Raw genomic sequence first — 18244 nt, forward strand, 5'->3', positions numbered from 1 at the left:
TCAGGGACAATCTGTCGGAGGAGAAAAATTCCCTGCGTGCGTCACAACGAGAAATCATAGATGTCAAGAGAAATGAATTCAGCGCCGCATGACATTACCAGCCATCTGCAGCTCCGAGGATTCCACTGACCTAATCATCACCATCGCTCTCTCTCTCTCTCTCTCTCTCTCTCTCTCTCTCTCTCTCTCTCTCTCTCTCTCTCTCTCTCTCTCTCTCTCTCACACTCACACTCACACTCACACTCACACTCACACTCACACTCACACTCACACACACACACACGCGCGCGCTGCATTAATCTCTCACTTTTGCATACATGCATTTCTTTTTCACTCTTTGGCGCACACATCTATGTGCACAAACACTCACACACACACACACACACACACACACACACACACACACACACACACACACACACACACACACACACACACACACACGCAGACAAAGACTGTCATCACTCATGCTCATCTCTGTCACACTCGCTAACTGCAGCGTCTGCGTCGTCAAAGTGAGCATCAACATTTAATTCCAACCAAAATTGCATTAAAGACGCCGTATGAATGCTGCAAGACTAGCTGACAACTAACAATTCATATTTGTCGACTTTCAGTGAAACTTTATCTGTGTCATATGAGTGTGTCGTGTTATCTTATCATATAAACTTCAACTGCACAGCTGTTAGTTTCTGTAGATAAGAGCAGAAACAATTAATTAGTTGATCTATAATAATAAGAAAAAAACAACTATTTTAATATTTGATTAATCGTTTAGGTCATTTTATTTCTAGCAAAACATTAATTGGTTTCATGTGTGACAATGAACTAAATATGTTTGTTTTTTAGACAAACAAGACGTTTGAAGACGCCATCTTGGGCTGGAAAATTGTAACAAGCATTCTCAAACTATTATCTGACCTTTTTTTTATTCACCAACCGATTAATCGATAATGAAAATAAGTCTTAGCTGTAGCCCAAGTGGAGAATGATCGCTTATGCATGAAGAGCTGTGTGTTAATCTGTGCGCTGATGAAAGCTGAGGTTATATTTGGAGACGGGGATGACTCATCCTGGCAGCCAACGAACGAGCTGTTAATTGGATGCAACTTTAATTGAACGCGAGAAACTCATATGTAAAATAATGTACCTCCAGGCAAAGAGAGCTCCAATAAAAAAAAAATGTTGTTTACTGAATTACCGGTACAGTAAATAAATCAAGAGGTCTCTAAAAAACTTTATTCTTAAAGGTCCACTGTGCCATCAAATGGGGAAATTATGGATGTCCTGTACATCATTTTTTAACCCGATATATTTTAGACCTACACTAGAATTTGAAATGCATTTTTGTGGGAGTGAACAATCCCAAAAGCCCCATTGTTTCCAGGTGGAGTTTGCTGCTGCTTCCTGGTGTCGCTGTGGGTGTGTTTGTTGAAAAGTCTTATTATTTGAGTCGTTACAATATGTTCTTGCCGGAAACTCTGAAGGCTCTCTCAGGTGTTTTAACCCGAGCAGAACAGCAGCCTTTCATTTTGGTTCCGTGAAGCCATCTTGCTTCGTGTCAGATAGAAACCCAGGAGGTGAATATAGATATAGTTTAGAGGTCTTGTTTGTCACAATGGGATGCTGCATATTGCTTTAAAACTGTATTATTTGGGGTTTTGGCCTCTCGGTGGCAGTGTGTTGACATATTATGTCCGTATAAAGTTGAAATGGGGCATGTGTTACACATCTAGCAGACGGGAAGCAACATTAGCATCTAGTTGGAGTTGTGTTCAAATACTTTTAGTCTTACTCACTCTCTTTCATCTCTATTTTGGTCTCCACCAACTCCTGAGGGAAATGTCTGGCTTTTGGGCTCTAAAATGCTCCATTGTTTTTACCAGCTATAGTATCTAACTAAGCCAGTCTGCCGTTTGGTGTCTGGTGAAACTGTGGCCGATGAGACTGAACTAAGACTGTGAAGTTGTGGGCCCATACGGCTCTCCACATTGTGACGGCTGAGCCGGCGGCTCACAGCTAACGGTGCTAACGGTGCTAATGGTGCTAACGGTGCTAACAGACATGCGTGGACATGAGTAATGTGGTCAAACTACTCGACAAAAAGATGCAGTGACAAAACCACCGACGTTGACATGCGTTTATGTGAACATGCTAGTTAACAGTCAAACTCTGGGACAGAAAGGAGTCGTGATTCATCATGCTCACCTCTCTGTAGGCCTCATTTGGGCATAAGGGAAGAGAAAGAAAGCAGAAGAAAAGATACTAGCTAACTCTGTGTACCTCACGCTGTCCAGAAAATAGGTGTGAGTGCGATAGGCTAGTTTATTCAGAGGACGTTTTTTATTGTGGTGTGGTTTAAGGGCGACGGTGGCGGTGCTCTATATGAACTGCTCACTGGTTTCCTCATCCTCATCCATCTTCTCGGGAGCCATTAAACGCTTGTCTTTTTTTTTTTCCCTGCCAAAAGCTGTCTGCTGCTAAATGGGTCTTGTATTTCCACTAAATAAAATGTCCCGCTCCTGTCACCGAGTGCCAAGGCCTGGTGTTGAAAGGAGAAATCCATTTTGGGCAGTTTATCAGATGCTCTTAACGGTTTGAGTTTTAACAGTGCGGCGAAGAGCAATTGTTAAACGCTCAAGGCTATCAGTGACTTATGAATGGAGGTTAATGCGCCGGTGTTGAAAAGAACTGCCGTGTCAGAGTCGGGCTAATGTGGTTATAACTCCTCCAGTGGTGGCTGGAGATCTCTAGCGCTTCTCTGGAAGGTAAATAGTTGAGAGGTCTATTCACAAATGAAATGTAATATTCCCAATACAATACGGTACTCTACTGAAGAATGAGACGGTGTAGTAGATCTAAAAACAGCTGCCTGCTGCGGCTGGAAACAACACTGATGAAATAGGTGATAATGAACAAATAATGTGTGAAAGACGCAAGAGAGCTCCATAGAGCGGAGGGTGAGGATTCTTTGTCGCTATGTCTCTTCAGACGTACTCATTTGATCCTTTTTATGTGAAAATAAGATTATTGAATAGTGAAACTATAAGTGCAGTTTGACTTTTTAAGGCGATTACCGCTCACTCCCTTATGCATCCAGGCCTTCGTGTCCCCGGAACGCCGGACAGGACCAAACCCCTCAATGTCTTCCATCCCCCAGGCGTTCGGTAAAACTGCGTGATTGTTCGGCTCGGTGCAGCGTGGACTGCGTGGTGCAGCATCCGAGATGTCACGATTCATTTAGCTCCCGTGTTTTTCCCTGCCATCTTTTGTCGGCGTGCTTTTAGCCGGACACATTGTGTGTGTGTGTGTGTGTGTGTGTGTGTGTGTGTGTGTGTGTGTGTGTGTGTGTGTGAGGCTTCCAGTCCCTCTCGCGTCTTCTCTGCTCACTAAAAAGAAAATGGGATTACATAATTAAGTCTTTCAGCGTCTTTCTTGACTGTTAATTTATTATCAATTTACACTTCATTACAGATGCCAGAACAGTTTGGAGAAGGGCTTTGTTTCACAATATTGGTCAGTTGCATACAAAGACATTACCAATATATATATATATATATATATATATATATATATATATATATATATATATATATATATATATATATATATATATATATATATATATAATGTGTTTATTGAGTGCGTGCTGATATTTTCACTGCAGCAATAAAGCAGCCACAGTAACCCTACATGTGCACTCTAGGAAGGTATTTGTTATTCATAGACCACCAACACACACCCTCGTCTCAGTGTCTCCGGCTGGTGAAAGGCTAATCGGAGGGTGATGGGCTGCCTCGCTGCATTCAGATGGGCCTCAAGAGTCTCCTTCTACAGAGGTCGAGAGGAGGACCAACCGATCGGCCGACTCCTCATATAGAAATAGAAAATGGATCGACCGTGCAGAGATGGATGTAGGGTACAATGTCTAACGTTGGAGACAGGAAATACAGATTCATTCATAGTAAGAAATAAGGCAGCAGACCTCCGGTAGTTCACATTTCACGTACGGAAAATATAATTTACGAGTCATAATGGATCGGATTCAGTAAATATTGCGACCTGTTATTTAAAGCACCATGATGAATCGTGTCACATCCCTGATAATGCATGTGCATCTTACAGGGGGAATGATAACGTTATCAGCCATCACACACACACACACACACACACACACACACACACACACAGTAATCTTGTCCTCCACCTGTTCTCCATGCACAACATATTTACATGGCTGTAAAACCCTCCTCTGTTCCCTTAACATTATTTGCCTTTTATGGGAGCAGTGCAGGCTGGGTAAATGTCAAAGCTGATGTAGATACAAACTGATTGATTATTTTCACTCACTGCTGTCGTTCTATATTTGATTCTTCTTCTGTCGAGCGTGTTGCCAGCTCTCTGTTGAACCTGCACAGGGATGAGCATTTAAACGTATACTGTTCCTGCTTCTCTATCCTTTTTCAATATCAAGATCATTTTCTTTTTCTTCCCAACACAGACCTTATATTTGTATTAATTCTGTCTGCACTGCAGGTTTACTGAACCACAGTCTGTAGGCTACAGAACATAGTGACATATTGTTGCCCATGAATTTCAAAGCGTGGATTTGAAGCCTGGAGTTTGAGTTTATCACTCGGCAGTTTTGTTTTTGAGCCATGAAATCCAATGTTCTGCTGCAGGGTGGAGCTGAGAGGACTGAAGCTTACGCAGCCTTTAATATATTTCTAATGCAGCAACCGCTTTCAAAGACGCTTCAAAGACGCTTCAAAGACGCTTCAAAGACGCTTCAAAGACGTAGATTTCAGGAGTTTTTAGATTCTGAAGGAGAGAAAATAAAAATGTACACGAATCAACTGTCCCTTGCCAAGTCCCGCCCGTTGAACGCAGATTGGCCAATCAGAGCGTAGCATCGGCCGGCTCCGACTCGGGTCTGCAAGACTGCCCCACAGACCCTCACGCAATCATTTCTGATTTTCTTCATTTCCAGGCTTGTTTTGTGGATTTGGAGCTCGTCATGGTAAAACATTGTGTGTCAGTGATACTAGCTACTTGGAGAGGTTGGATATATACAAGTGTCTATATAAAAACCTGTGGAGCTAGCATTAGCGGAGTAAGTCAGCACATCATTAACTAGCGTTAGTACTTTTATTGTACTAGCTACCTCAGGTATACTGGCTGTATACACATGCTGCTCTTGCTTCTCAATGACTGTTGCAGTGGATAAAGAGGAACAGTGTTCTTCCTTAATTCGTTCGTGTCGTTCTCCAGGTGATGTGATGGTTCACTTTCACGCTGTGATCTGTAGGCTTCTGTCTTTTATCTTTTTAACCTGTTTTCACTGCTGAATCCGCTTGACATCCTGGATAAATCCTCCAATCGCGTATTGTAGACCCTTCTGTCCGCTTCTCTCTGAAATCGCCTTTTCAAAAATGTTGTGTTCATTCAGGGAGTGCAGTTAGTTGCAGTGTGGGCTCCACGTATGTCCCAAATTCATTGCAAGGTTCTGGATCCGTGTATTTGTGTTGCAACATGCCCAGCTTTGTGTGGCCAAGCAACAGACTGACTCAACAGCAGCTGAGCATGTGAGTCAAAGCCGAGCAACTAATACAAAACAAGCTCTTGACACGACTATGTAGCCATTATCCAACGGACTCCACAAGTAATGGAAGCGCATGCTTGAATCTCCTGGCCGGGACGATGTGAATTGGTCACTCGGGTTATCACAAACACGTGAAGTGAAAACTAAAATGAGCAAATGATGGGATGAGATCCAGGCTGGTGACGAAGCACCAAATGTCTTTCACAACATTTTGCTGATGATATGATGCTGCCGGTCAGAGTGAGAATCTGTTGAACCATAAGAGGGTTTTTTTTTTTTTTCCCTCAAGATGACCATAAAATGAAGAATATGAATAGATGGATTACTAACGATAAGAGGCACTATGGACCATATAATTTGAGCCCAGCAGGAAACTGGAAGCGGAAGTTTCTGTCCAAATCCTGTGGCCCGAGGAACGTTTTTTTTTTTTGCAGCCAGTTTGAACGGAGCTGTTAAGTGAGAAATTGAGCGAGACCTGACCGGAAGGCAGCGCCACAGAGGCTGAAGTCACCGACGTACACGAGTCATCGATTTAGCCGCGGCCGCTTATTCCCGTCGTTCAGCCTGAAGTGTTTTTGACCCTCAAACGTTTGTCACCGATTGCAGTTCAGCAACTTGTAACGTCTCCCGCCTGCCTGAAGTGATGTGTGAACAACGTTAATTCAACGTAGTGGTGTGGTGGTGATGTATGGTGTAACTGATTCATTTAAGATCATCAGGGTGGAGCCTCAGAGCCCAACAACAGTTTGATGACATGCCATAAAATTGGATGCATACATTCGTGTTTCCCAGGTCACCGTGGTGACGCCCATACCATCTTGAGGCTGACCTTTTGTGGTTTTGAGTGAAATATCTCCGACATTGATTTCATCGATTGCCATGAAATTCGGTAAAAACATTCATGTTCCCCTCTTGCAACTTTAGTTATCACTTCACTTTGCGTATTGTGCCGCCATTAGGTATTCATGTTAATCTTTAAATAATCAGACATTAATCACATTGTCAGTTCAGATGAATTACTCTTATTAGTACACCCACAAAATGACCGTTTGTTTATCAATTACCCTGTGAAAACTTGGTGAACGAAGAATAATGATAAACAAGTACACGTTTTGATGTATTGCAGTAAATGGAGGCCAGCTTTAACAAAAAAAAATGATATCAAAACATGCTCAGTACTTCCCGAAAAGACAGGCGTCTTCACTAAAACCGTACTATTTAAAACGCGGCAGCATAAACAGCCTCTTGCGCTACTGAAGAGTTTTAAATAATGGAAAGGTTTTAGAGAAGTTCCATGTGTTTTGGAAGTACAGAGCAAGTGACTGGACATGAGTTGTGTGACAGTTTAACAGATGTTTTGATATGGCCCCCATTTACTTTTAATATATGAAGACAGTTTGGTTTTTTTTTTGACTCTTCGTTCACTGTGCTGACACGCAACGTTTTCTTCAAGAATTGAAGCTAACATGTTGAGAGTAATTGGGATAGGACTGGTCATTTTGTGGTGTTTCCTTACTTCTAGAGCCTCATCCGGCTGCGTAACGCCAACGCTGTCATCATTACGCAAACTATACAAGAGCAGCGTTGTGTTCCGTGATCTCTGTGTTATATCATTCTGACATCTATCCCGACGAGCCATGTGAAGGGAGCTCTGCAATAAGAGAACCATCAACAAAACGTTCCCCCTCCTTCTCGGCTTTTAGTTTCAGCTGGCTTTCGGTGAACCTGTTCACAGAAACCCCGTGGTCCCAGCAGACCTGAGGGTCGTGTGACGTTGACTCGGCAGTAGTCTGTGTGTCTGTTCGACACCCCCGAGGCGACATGGGAAGCTTTCAAAGATTCCCTCCCTCCCGCCCTCCCGCTGCCTGCTACCCTTCCTCCTCTTTTCTGGTTACATCTGCTGGAGTGAAATGCATCGCGCTCAAATATTGTTACGCTAATAGTTTGAACACATTTTAATGAATAATAATTACGTTGTCCCTGTCAACAAGGTTAGTCTACAGTTTATTGGCACTTATCCGGGGGTAATGTAACACCACCCCTCCATTGTAATTACATGGCTCATTAATGTATTGATAATTACGCTGCCGGTGCGGTCTGATCACTTCCTAGACAAAGAGACAACAACACGTGTTGAGCTCTCGGCCCATATTGATACTATGATGTTGTCATCAACATGCAACAGCCAGACATTGTTGATGCTGTTACCAATTTGAATTCAATGTTTAAAGCTTGACAACTCGTGTGGATTGGCTGGGGCAAGACCCCCCCCCCCCCCCCAAACAGTTATATATTATATTTTGCATGACGTAAATTTGTTAGCTAGGGTGTTTGCGTACGTTAAATGCCAGATCTTGTGAGAGCTTGTGGGTAAAACAAAGAGAGGATTCGTTTGCGGTTGTAGCAGCCGCCATTCCTCATTTAAATATGGACTAAAAAAAGCAGAAGTTTTAGCATGTTGTATGTATTTGAGCTGAAAAAGGATGCCGTGGTGAGAGAGGGGTAGTGGTTGAACACTTCGGAGGAACTGGATGTTAGCCTCCGTTGCTCCTGAAAAGGAGCAATGGAAGGGAAAGTAATGGGGGTGTTGTTGCATAAGAGAAGAGCAGTGTCATTTTTCATTTTGTGCTTTCAGTGTGAACAGGTATATGACAGGGCAATGAGAAATTAGGAACCAAGTAAGGAAGCTTATGACAAATGCAGCGCTATAGGAGGCGGGGCTTTGACACGACGCTATTCAGCAGGAAGCCAGCGTTTGTGGTCGTGTTGTTGCGTGCTGCAGGCTCCCTCGGGCTGAACATTCTCTCTCTCTCTCTCTCTCACTCACTCACTCACTCACTCACTCACTGTCTGTCTGTCTGTCTGTCTGTCTGTCTGTCTGTCTGTCTGTCTGTCTGTCTGTGTCTCTCTCTCTCTCTCTCTCTCTCTCTGTATCTCTGTCTGTCTGTCTCTCACTCTCTCTCTGTCTGTCTCTCTCTCTGTCTATCTGTCTGTCTGTCTCTCTCTCTCTGTCTGTCTGTCTGTCTGTCTGTCTGTCTGTCTGTCTGTCTCTCTCTCTCTCTCTCTCTCTCTCTGTCTCTTTCTCTCTCTGTATCTCTGTCTGTCTGTCTCTCACTCTCTCTCTGTCTGTCTCTCTCTCTGTCTATCTGTCTGTCTGTCTGTCTGTCTGTCTGTCTGTCTGTCTGTCTGTCTGTCTGTCTCTGTCTCTCTCTCTCTCTCTCTCTCTCTCTCTCTTCCCCCATGCTGAGCCGTGGCTGTTGGAAGCTACTGGAATGATTTCAGTGTTGGCTACAGCTGCAGTCGATCCCCAGAGACTCACTCTGTGGGGAAATATCATCTCTGCTCGGTCTCATGAGCACATACATGCTGGAGATGTGTTATCGTGGCAGGCCCACTGTAAACAATTTCCTGTCTTAGCGTCAGTAGACCAGGGTGTGCAGCTGGGTATTCACGGGCCAAAATATGTCCTTAACATTGATAGCTTAGCAAAAGCAAAAAATGTAAATGAAAATTGAATACAACATTCATCAAATGCATCCAAACGCTAATCTTCTCCCCTCAATTTTCAATAGCTTCAAATTGGTGTTCATGTCAACGAGCATCATTGAACACAACAGCTGTGCACACGGCTCGCAAGCGGGTGCCAACGTTGTTGGCTGCTCTGTATTCTTTGCGCGCCATGCATCACTCACAGGTCTGCCACACAGATCAAACAGTCTGCTTAAACCGCAGCGTCGGTGATTTATTCGTTGAATATTAAAAAAAAAAAACAGTGTGTTACTGCTGTTGTTGTTGTTGATGAGCACATCTGGGCTGGTGTTTTTCAGTGTAACAGGCCGGAGGGCGACCTGAGTTTCACTCTGCCTCGTGAGAAGTGGGTCTGCATGTGATTCGTCACTAGATGGCGTCGCTGTGAACCGACCGGTTTATCGTCTGGCTAGTTAGCCAGGTAGCTTGTTTTTCTACGGTTGTAAAATTGTGCTCATTTCCTCATTTCCTCTTGTCTCTCTGTGCTTCGTACCGTTACTACTCCACCGCTCGCTTTAGTCGCTACTACTAAACCCTAACCGGAGAGAGTCCTCAACTTGCCGTTTACATGGAAATAAAAGCGCTGCAACGGTCAGAATGGCAACGGTCCACGTAAAAAAACGGGGTGACCGTGGCTAAGTGGAGAACCACCGACCCTCAATCAGAGGGTCGGTGGTTCGATCCCCGGCTCCTGCTCTACTAGTCTCACGTCAATGTGTCCTTGAGCAAGACACTTAACCCCAAAAAATGTCTCCCGTAGCTGCGTCTACGGTGTGTAGATACTGAATTGTAAGTCGCTTTGGATAAAAGCGTCTGCTAAATGACCGTAATGTAATGTAATGTAATGTCATGTAAAAATGGCCGCCGCTCTGACCATCCTGCTTGTGTGTAGATGCTGAATGTGTGTATCAAAGGCGTTTTGTTTTGCCCATTTGTAGTGCTTGTGGCCTTTTCTGTGGCCCCCTCCAGTGAGACAAACAAGGGCGGCATCACGGTGACATAAGTGTCATGGAAACAAGCAGGGTGGCCTGCTGATAGATATACAATAGCTCTTTTTTTTTTTTTTTTTCTTTTCTCTTCTCAACTTGATGCGTACTAAGATAATGGAGACAGGAAATTCAAAGTAGCGATGAAAGGGTGTGTGAGAGAGCAGGAGGATGACACAGGATGGACAGGCGTTGAGATGTAGACATTGTGTTCAGACGTCCTAGTAATTGTTAAAAAAAGGGTCTCGACTCTCTCTCAGACAAAGGAAGGCCGCATGTCTCCTACTGCTGCATCTTTTGTCCGCAGAGCAGGGCCAAAAATCAGCTGGTCCAAGTTAAAATCAAAATCAAAAGATATTTAATAACAAACAGAAGCTCTACAATTACAAACTGAATTACACTATTAATAACAAAACAAACGTATACATTTCATGAAAGTGAGGCCCCGTCCGGGCCACGTCTGCGTCATGGTCAGGAGAAGGTCTAACTCTGTCCTCCGATTTGCAGTCCTTTTGTCCCCCCAAAGTTACATTCCTCAGCCTATCGATCAGCTCCACGATTGGCTGAAATCTGATAAGCTCCCCCTTGGATCCTGACTCGTTGTCCTGGGCAGACACCTCTGTCAACTACCTTCTTCATAGATGTGCGGTTTTGAGTTTGAGTTCACAGATTGTAATCACGAGTGTCCTCAGTGGGAGCTTCAATCTGACCTTGAACAGGTGATAGTACCTTCTATTGTACACGGTCCTGTGCAGCAGCCCTGCTCGCTAATCACAGATGTCCGTGTCACAGCGTGGATCCGTCTTATGAAGGCTCTGCCGTGTGCCACAATGTAAATGCCACACTGTGATTTGAGCCGGGCTGAGGAGCGAGCCGTGAAATGACTGTTCAGTCATTATAGGTCAATGAGCTGCAAGACTCGGATGTCAGCACCTTAAAGCTGTTATGTCCTTCTTCTTCTTCTTCTTCTTCTTCTTCTTCTTCTTTTTTTCTTCCTGGCATTAGTGCTGAGATAAGCAGGATGACGAGTCCTGCAAATGTCAACGCGATGTGAATGCCAACGGTCCTTCAGAATGAATTGGCTCTGATCTAGATTGTGCTAACAATGGACGTCTCTCCCTCACGTGCACCAGTGTGATCAACCCCTTTTTTTTCTTTTTGCTTTTCCACAGGATTTGGTACCCGAGCGCAGGCTGACCACAGACCAACAGCAGCAGTGCAGTGGAGCAGGGAGCTGTCCGCGGTGCTGAATTCATCAGCGAACAGAAAATCCCCCCCCCCCACCCACCCCAGTGCACACTCATGTGCTTGGGCCGCTCCTGATAGCTCCCATTTCCTAGCAGTAACTGACCACCGCCTCCACATCCAAGATGGACGACGACGGGCGCTACAGAGACGGCCGCTCGGACTTTGTCCGCGGTGCCAAGGACATCGCCAAAGTGGCCAAGAAACAGGTCGGCAAGAAGATTGGGCGCGGCGCGGACAAAATGGCCGACGAGTACACCAAGCGCTCCTACAAACGCTTTGAGGAGGAAGACGATGACGAAGACTACGGCGGCGTGCCGAGCAACGACGGCGGGTATTACCGCAACGACAGCCGGGCCAACGACGACGAAGGCCACAGCGACTCCACTGAGGGACACGACGAGGACGACGAGATCTACGAAGGGGAGTACCAGGGGATCCCGAGGGCTGACTCGGGCAAGGCCGGCGGCGTGGATGGGGCGACGGCCGCCCAGGCGCAGCAGTTCAGGGATCTGTCGGCCTACGAGGGCGAGAGGAGGAAAGACCAGGAGGAGCTGGCCCAGCAGTACGAGGCCATCCTGCAGGAGTGCGGCCACGGGAAGTTCCAGTGGACGCTCTACTTCGTCCTGGGGCTGGCGTTGATGGCGGATGGCGTGGAGATCTTCGTGGTCGGCTTCGTGCTGCCCAGCGCAGAGAAGGACATGTGTCTATCCGAGCCCAACAAGGGCATGCTGGGTAAGATTCCCACACATTTTGCTTGTTATTTGAATGAAAAACTTTCAAGATGGTAGTCAGAGCAGTACCAACATCTCGTCTCGTGTTTCTGTCCACTGAGCAACTCATCTGCTGTCTTCTGTGCCCTTTCTTCTGTTTGGTTTTTTTCGTCTCAGCGCCTCCTTTGGGAGTTTATGCCACCGCTTCACATTTCATCTCTGCCTTATCTTAGCAGTTACTTTTGCAGTTTATCCCGCAGTAATTGCTTTTCTACAGCCACAGTTGGCAGAGGAACTACAGCTATTTAAGATTCAGCTGCCCGTGCAGACTCTGAACAGCCGTGGAATTCTAATCGAAGCCTTCAGCCTCTCCGTTCTCTGCTTCAGTGTGTATTATGTGTGTCTCAGGTTGTGAAGGTGATTGTGGGCATTTTTTTTTATTTATTGTATTAAAATGCCAGCGTACTCCATTCGTCTTCCTCCTGATTGCCTCCTCATAGTATGTGCGGCATGTCTTCCGCTTTGCCCACTTCACAGCATACAGAGACGCAGACCTCGTCGTGGTTCCTTTTCCTATCCTCAGGGCTCCCATGTCCAATCGGAGCCCAAACCCTGCCTCGCCATCTGTCATTGGCTGCCCGGCAAGGACGCCATGAACCAGAGCCAGAGGTCTCCCGGAGAGTACAGATTCAAACGCATTGTTCAGTTTACATAAAGAACTTAAATAAAATATGTATTTAACCAAACGTGTCAGGAGATACAAAGCGAAACATCTTCCCCATAGAGACACCCAGAGAGAGATTTATGAGAGTTTTATTCCGGCGGGTTGAAATGTAGATTGACATCAGCGAGGTATTCTTGTCCAGATTTGTTGGACATGAAATTCTTTGGAAGAAGAAAGGATTTGGGGAAAATTCAGTAAATGTACTTCACTCACTAAAGTAGACGATCTGAAATGTCCTGCTAAACATAGCAGCAGGCTGACACAAACTGATAACATCATCTGCAAATACATTGACTTTAATAGTTGAATTCAGGCGGTCGACGTGGTTTCAAATGTGCATTTTGCGTCATTTCGTTTTGAGGAGTCGGATGAGATCTGATGACATCGTTTCCAGTGACTCTCACAGGGGTTTTTTTTTTTTTGGACCGTTCAGCTGTGCTGCTGATGGGGACGCCTGTGTATCGAGCGTCCGCGCTGTCCGATAACGAACATCATGAAAGCGCACTTGTGCTATCGTCACCCTCTGACGGATCGATTCAGACTGATTTCTTTCTTCTTTTTTTTTTTTTTCAAAAGGTCACAAGTTTAGGTTTTCTTTTTTAAGTTGGCTGATCAAGTACAGTGTGCGTGTTGCCGGTCAGTGAGCTGCTGCACTGTGCCAGTGGAGGGAGTTATGTACAACGTCAATGTGGGCATTATTTCTTCGATTTTCCACTCCCAAGTTTCCAGTCTGACCTTTAACTAGGCTATACTCCTATCATTGTAATGTTCTATCTGTTTTAAGTGAACCGAGGCGGAGTTTTACGTAAACACACACACAGCTGCGTTTGGCAGCCATCCATGCCTTTTTAATTGGTTACTGGGATGTGAGACTGTCCCGGTGGTCCGTGCACAGCGCAGGGTATGGATTGTAGCGCCGACATGTTCGGTGACCAGCCTGTGTGTGTGTGTGTGTGTGTGTTTGTGTGTGTGTGTGTGTGTGCGTGTGTGCCATGTTTGTGTGTTTTTGTCCATTACACTGGTGACAAAAGAAAGCGACAGAGGCAGCAGGAATAGAGCTCTGTGCAAAGATACTCCAGTAAAAGCCCATTCAGGAAGGAGGACATGAAGCAAAGAAAAAGAAAAAAATTCAAATTCTCAAAATGAAAATGTTCGCAGCAGCCAAATAAAACAGTGTTTTTAAAAAAAGTAGTAAAATATTTCCCTCTGTAATGTAGCAGAGTAACATAATTATTAATTCCTATAAGATGGAAAAAACAAATCGTATAGCAATCTCAAATTGAATACTCGGTTACTTCCAGCTTCTCTCCCTCCCTCCCTCCCTCCCCTCCCCTCTCTCTGCTGGTTTTGTGTCATGCCGGGGGGGGGAGCCAGTAGGGAGACACGACCGGCCCCCTGATTCCCTCCCCTCTCCCTGTTACGCAACACGCCTGACTCATTCTACAGAGCCTCCTTTGCTCATGCCTCTCTGCATCCCATGATTCCTCCTAGTGTCCTCTTCCCCAACCCCCCATCCTCACCCTCCTCTTCTTCTTCTTCTTCTTCTTCTTCTTCTTCTTCCACACGAGGTCCATATAGAGCTTCCCTTTTGCCGTCATAGTGCCAGCCACTTTAACCAGACGCACTGTGGTGGAATCATGTATTGTGTGTGTGTGTGTGTGTGTGGGGGGGGGGACAGATAGCGCCTGCACATGTGTGAGGGTTAATCGCCTGCAGAATATTAACTCCCTCACAGCAGAGAGAAGGTTTCAGAGGCAAGTTCGACAAAACCTCCATCCACATCAACTCATTTTCTCTCATGGCCTTTTTGACTTTCTTAGATGTGCTGTGAGCATGTATCCCAGACCCCATATTCATTGCATGATTCCACCATCGCAGAAAGGACAGAAATAAAGAGCAGGACAGGCAGAGAGAGGCTTTGATAATGACAGCAGTGATGCCTGCGTGGTGCAGCAGGTTTCTCTCTCTCTCTCTCTCTCTCTCTCTCTCTCTCTCTCTCTCTCTCTCTCTCTCTCTCTCTCTCGATGAGCTCGAGGAGACTCTTTCCCAGGCAGCAGAGGAGCACAGAGCGGTTGTCATTGACTTGTCCTTGTTGTGAAGCTGCGGAGGTTGCATCTGCAGCGTTGTCGGTTTACCAGAATGGGGAAACAGAAAGTGTGGTTCGTTACATGCAGCAGCTCCGGAAGGAGGTCTCTAAAAAGCGCTGGAAAAGTACTTTAACGTCAAGATTGTTTCACGCTGCTGAGCCTTCGGTGTGCTCTGACTATTTTGTCGACAAAGGGCAAAATACGTGTATATACCGTCCTTCTGTTTGATATTCTGCTGGAGATCGCAGCTGTAATATTTGCTCTCCGCATTGCGCCTGCATGCACTATTGGCTTGTTTCTTTGACAAAGCTATTGCACAGAAATATTTGTGTATCCTAATGTCTCCTTGGCATTTTTAATGAGCAATTAGAATGAAGAGCGGAGATCAATGAAGAAGGGCGACAGATGGGATGAAGAGAAGATGGGAGAGAAGGACTACTTGTGTCAGTTTGATTTATTAGCAGCTGGGAGACGCTAGCAGTAGGAAAATGTAAACGTTTAGTCAAATTCAATTTTGATGGAAGTGAGTGTCAGAAATGAATTAAGCTTTGATATTAGTATTCAGCTCACATCTGAAAAGAAATATGCAAGCCGTCAGCCGACAGCTGGATTGATTTATTTTGCCTCTCTGTTGGAAGTAATGTTTAGACGGACTCGTCAAACAGCTGAGAATTGATGATGGAGCTTGGCGAGGAGTGATATTCCTGGAGAACATTTTTTTATTGAAGTCTTAAAATGATGAGAAAAACTAAATATTCTCTATGATTTTAAAGTCTTACATTTTCCAAGAAGAAGCTCAGAAATTCTCTGAGATTAAAGTCACAAATTTACCACAAAAAAATAAATTAATAACATCTAGATGATTCTTCAAAATACATATATGGAAATAAAATGAATTGGAATATTCACAAACAGTTAAAAAACATGTTACCTGTGTTCCTTTATACATACAAAATATACCATTAAATTATGACAGAAATGTCTTAATTTTTATTATTTTGAGTTCGTAAAAAATTCACATAATGACGGTTTCATTTGAACAAATCAAGAATTTTTTGTTTTAAGTTTCAAATAGAGGCAGGCAATGTCTTTATATATCACCATAAGTATTAAGAGTCTATTCAGTTATTAAATGAACCACTTTAATCTCAGAGGATATCCAATTTGGTTCTTGTGAATATACAACTTTAAAATTCAGAGCTTTTTCTCTGAATGTGAATCGGCTCCGTAATAAAAAAAACAACAACAACTGACCTGCAAAGGCCCTAAAACACAGTCACAGACACTCCTATCCGGATGTAACAGACAATAATAATAATAATAATATGTTATAATAATAATAATAATATATTAATAGAATACAAACATAGATCTACACTGCATGCAGAACAAGAGCTTTCTTCTCTAAAATGAGGACAAACCATAAAGTGAGTGAATTGGGTGAATTGAGGGTGTCATGTCTGACCATGTAGAGCTTTATATACGTATGCAGGTGATTTCACAAGTGATTTCCACCCTTTTTGAAGGTGTGTTGTAAAACCTGCGTTCATGTCACATCGTAGCGCAGCCCTCGCTGTCACAGGGCGAGGCAGCCGCTGTGTTAGCAGTGAGGAGTGAGGAGTGCGATGGCCGACTGGCCAAGTCGACCGACGAGGGCGTGCTGACGAGCCTCGGCCTCCCGGCTCATTCAGAAAGCCCTGTGCGCTCTGGCAGAAAGGGAAAAGTGGCTATTAATAGTGCCCCCCCCCCCCCCCCCCCCCCCCCCTTGCTCATGAACACAGACACACAACCCTGCACTGGCACACACTTTCTCTTTCCATGTCATGCACACACACACACACACACACACACACACACACACACACACACACACACACACACACACACACACACACACACACACACACTGCCCAGCAGCCTTTGGGAGCTCTGTCACAGGGCAGACTGGCCATCGTCCTCCTCCTCCTTTCTTTCTTTTTTTTTCTCTCTCTCTCTCTCTCTCTCTCTCTCTCTCTCTCTCTCCCCCTCCCTCCCTTCCTCCCTCCCTCTCCCCTCCCCCCGCTTCCTCTCCAGAGTGATGAGGTGCTCAGCTGACTGAAGACTCCTGCTTCTCATCCTTTCCCTCCCCATCCTGCTCAACTCTCTCTCTCTCTCTCTCTCTCTCTCTCTCTCTCTCTCTCTCTCCCTTTTTATCTTTCAAATACCACAACATATGAATTATTAAAGAAGGGACGAGACAGAGATATTTGTTTGTGAGATGCACGTCCCCAACCCCTTCAATGTGAAACAAATACTGCGACGAACGCCTCGGGGGCTTAACAAACATCTACCAACAGGAGAAATATTTAACTGAACAAAATGCACAATCTAAGGAGTCAAATAAATACAACGTGAATCGGTGGTTGACAGCATAACTGCTGCTGGGTGTTTTAAAGTGCAAAAATCCTTGTCGGCAGAACAAATATGTCACCCTCAAACCTCATTATGTGCTTCGAATGTCCTTGCCGCTTTTCACAACACTGATAACAAATGCAAAAGCCAGATGTACACTGTACTCTCAAAATACAGCAGCGTAGTACTCTGTGGAGTACAAAAGGTTGTACTGTTGCTCAGATGTTAGCGACAGTTGCTTTTTTTGCAGTTAGGGACAACATCAGTGTTAATTTGGAGTCAAAAGTACGTTCAATAATCACTCTCCTTATAGCTCACACAGGGAAATATCTGCCTCTTTACCTGCTTAATGCTCCATCATGTTCACAAGCTAGTTTTCTAAATGTTCTGTCTGCTGTTTGGTGCTGAGCAATACAGTTTGGGTTTTTTTTTTAAGCGGTTTCGATGAAATCAGCTGCTTGCTGCGGTAGAGAGTGAACCAAAACGATGAGCAGAAAGCTGCTAAAGCCCACAAGAGGAACTGCAGAGTTAGGTGATAACTCTTTGTGACCTGCTGCCTTAAGTAACTCTAACTTGAGTTCGGGCTGAATTGGTACAAATTAGTTTCTTAAACTAAGAAACTAACATTATTTTTATGGTGATCATTTGGTGCAAGTATGGTCTCAAGAGAGCTCATTATGTTCCTGTGTACAAACTGATTTAGCTTTTGTACAAGCTTTGCACTTAAGTTCATCTCCTGATGAATAAAGAACAGTTTCTGTTGTCTTACAAGACGGTACTTTTAATACTTCATTAGAACTGGTGTCGGGACTCCACACATCAGAGTCTGCAGAGGGTCTGCTAGAGAACTCCTCCTGATCGCGCCCATGAGAACAAGGTCATAAAGAGGGTATGGCTCTTCTCTGGCTATCTTCTCCAAAACACCAGAATCCAGTCATAAACAATTACCAACAAGCAGACACCCAAAG

The 18244-nt window shown here is 44.7% G+C and overlaps 1 protein-coding gene across 1 annotated transcript in view; it reads left to right on the forward strand.

Annotated features, from left to right (window-relative positions):
- Positions 1-18244, forward strand: part of sv2a (synaptic vesicle glycoprotein 2A) — a 42119-nt gene that overhangs the window by 6936 nt on the left and 16939 nt on the right. The window contains exon 2 of the mRNA XM_068702166.1: positions 11289-12096. Coding sequence (XP_068558267.1) covers positions 11487-12096 — 610 coding nt within the window. The 5' untranslated portion in view covers positions 11289-11486. The remainder of the gene's footprint in view (positions 1-11288; positions 12097-18244) is intronic.

The sequence above is a fragment of the Cebidichthys violaceus genome, unplaced genomic scaffold, assembly GCF_023349555.1.
Source record: "Cebidichthys violaceus isolate CVI_PGR_0920_01 unplaced genomic scaffold, fCebVio1.0.p SCAF_81, whole genome shotgun sequence".
Lineage (NCBI taxonomy): Eukaryota > Metazoa > Chordata > Actinopteri > Perciformes > Stichaeidae > Cebidichthys > Cebidichthys violaceus.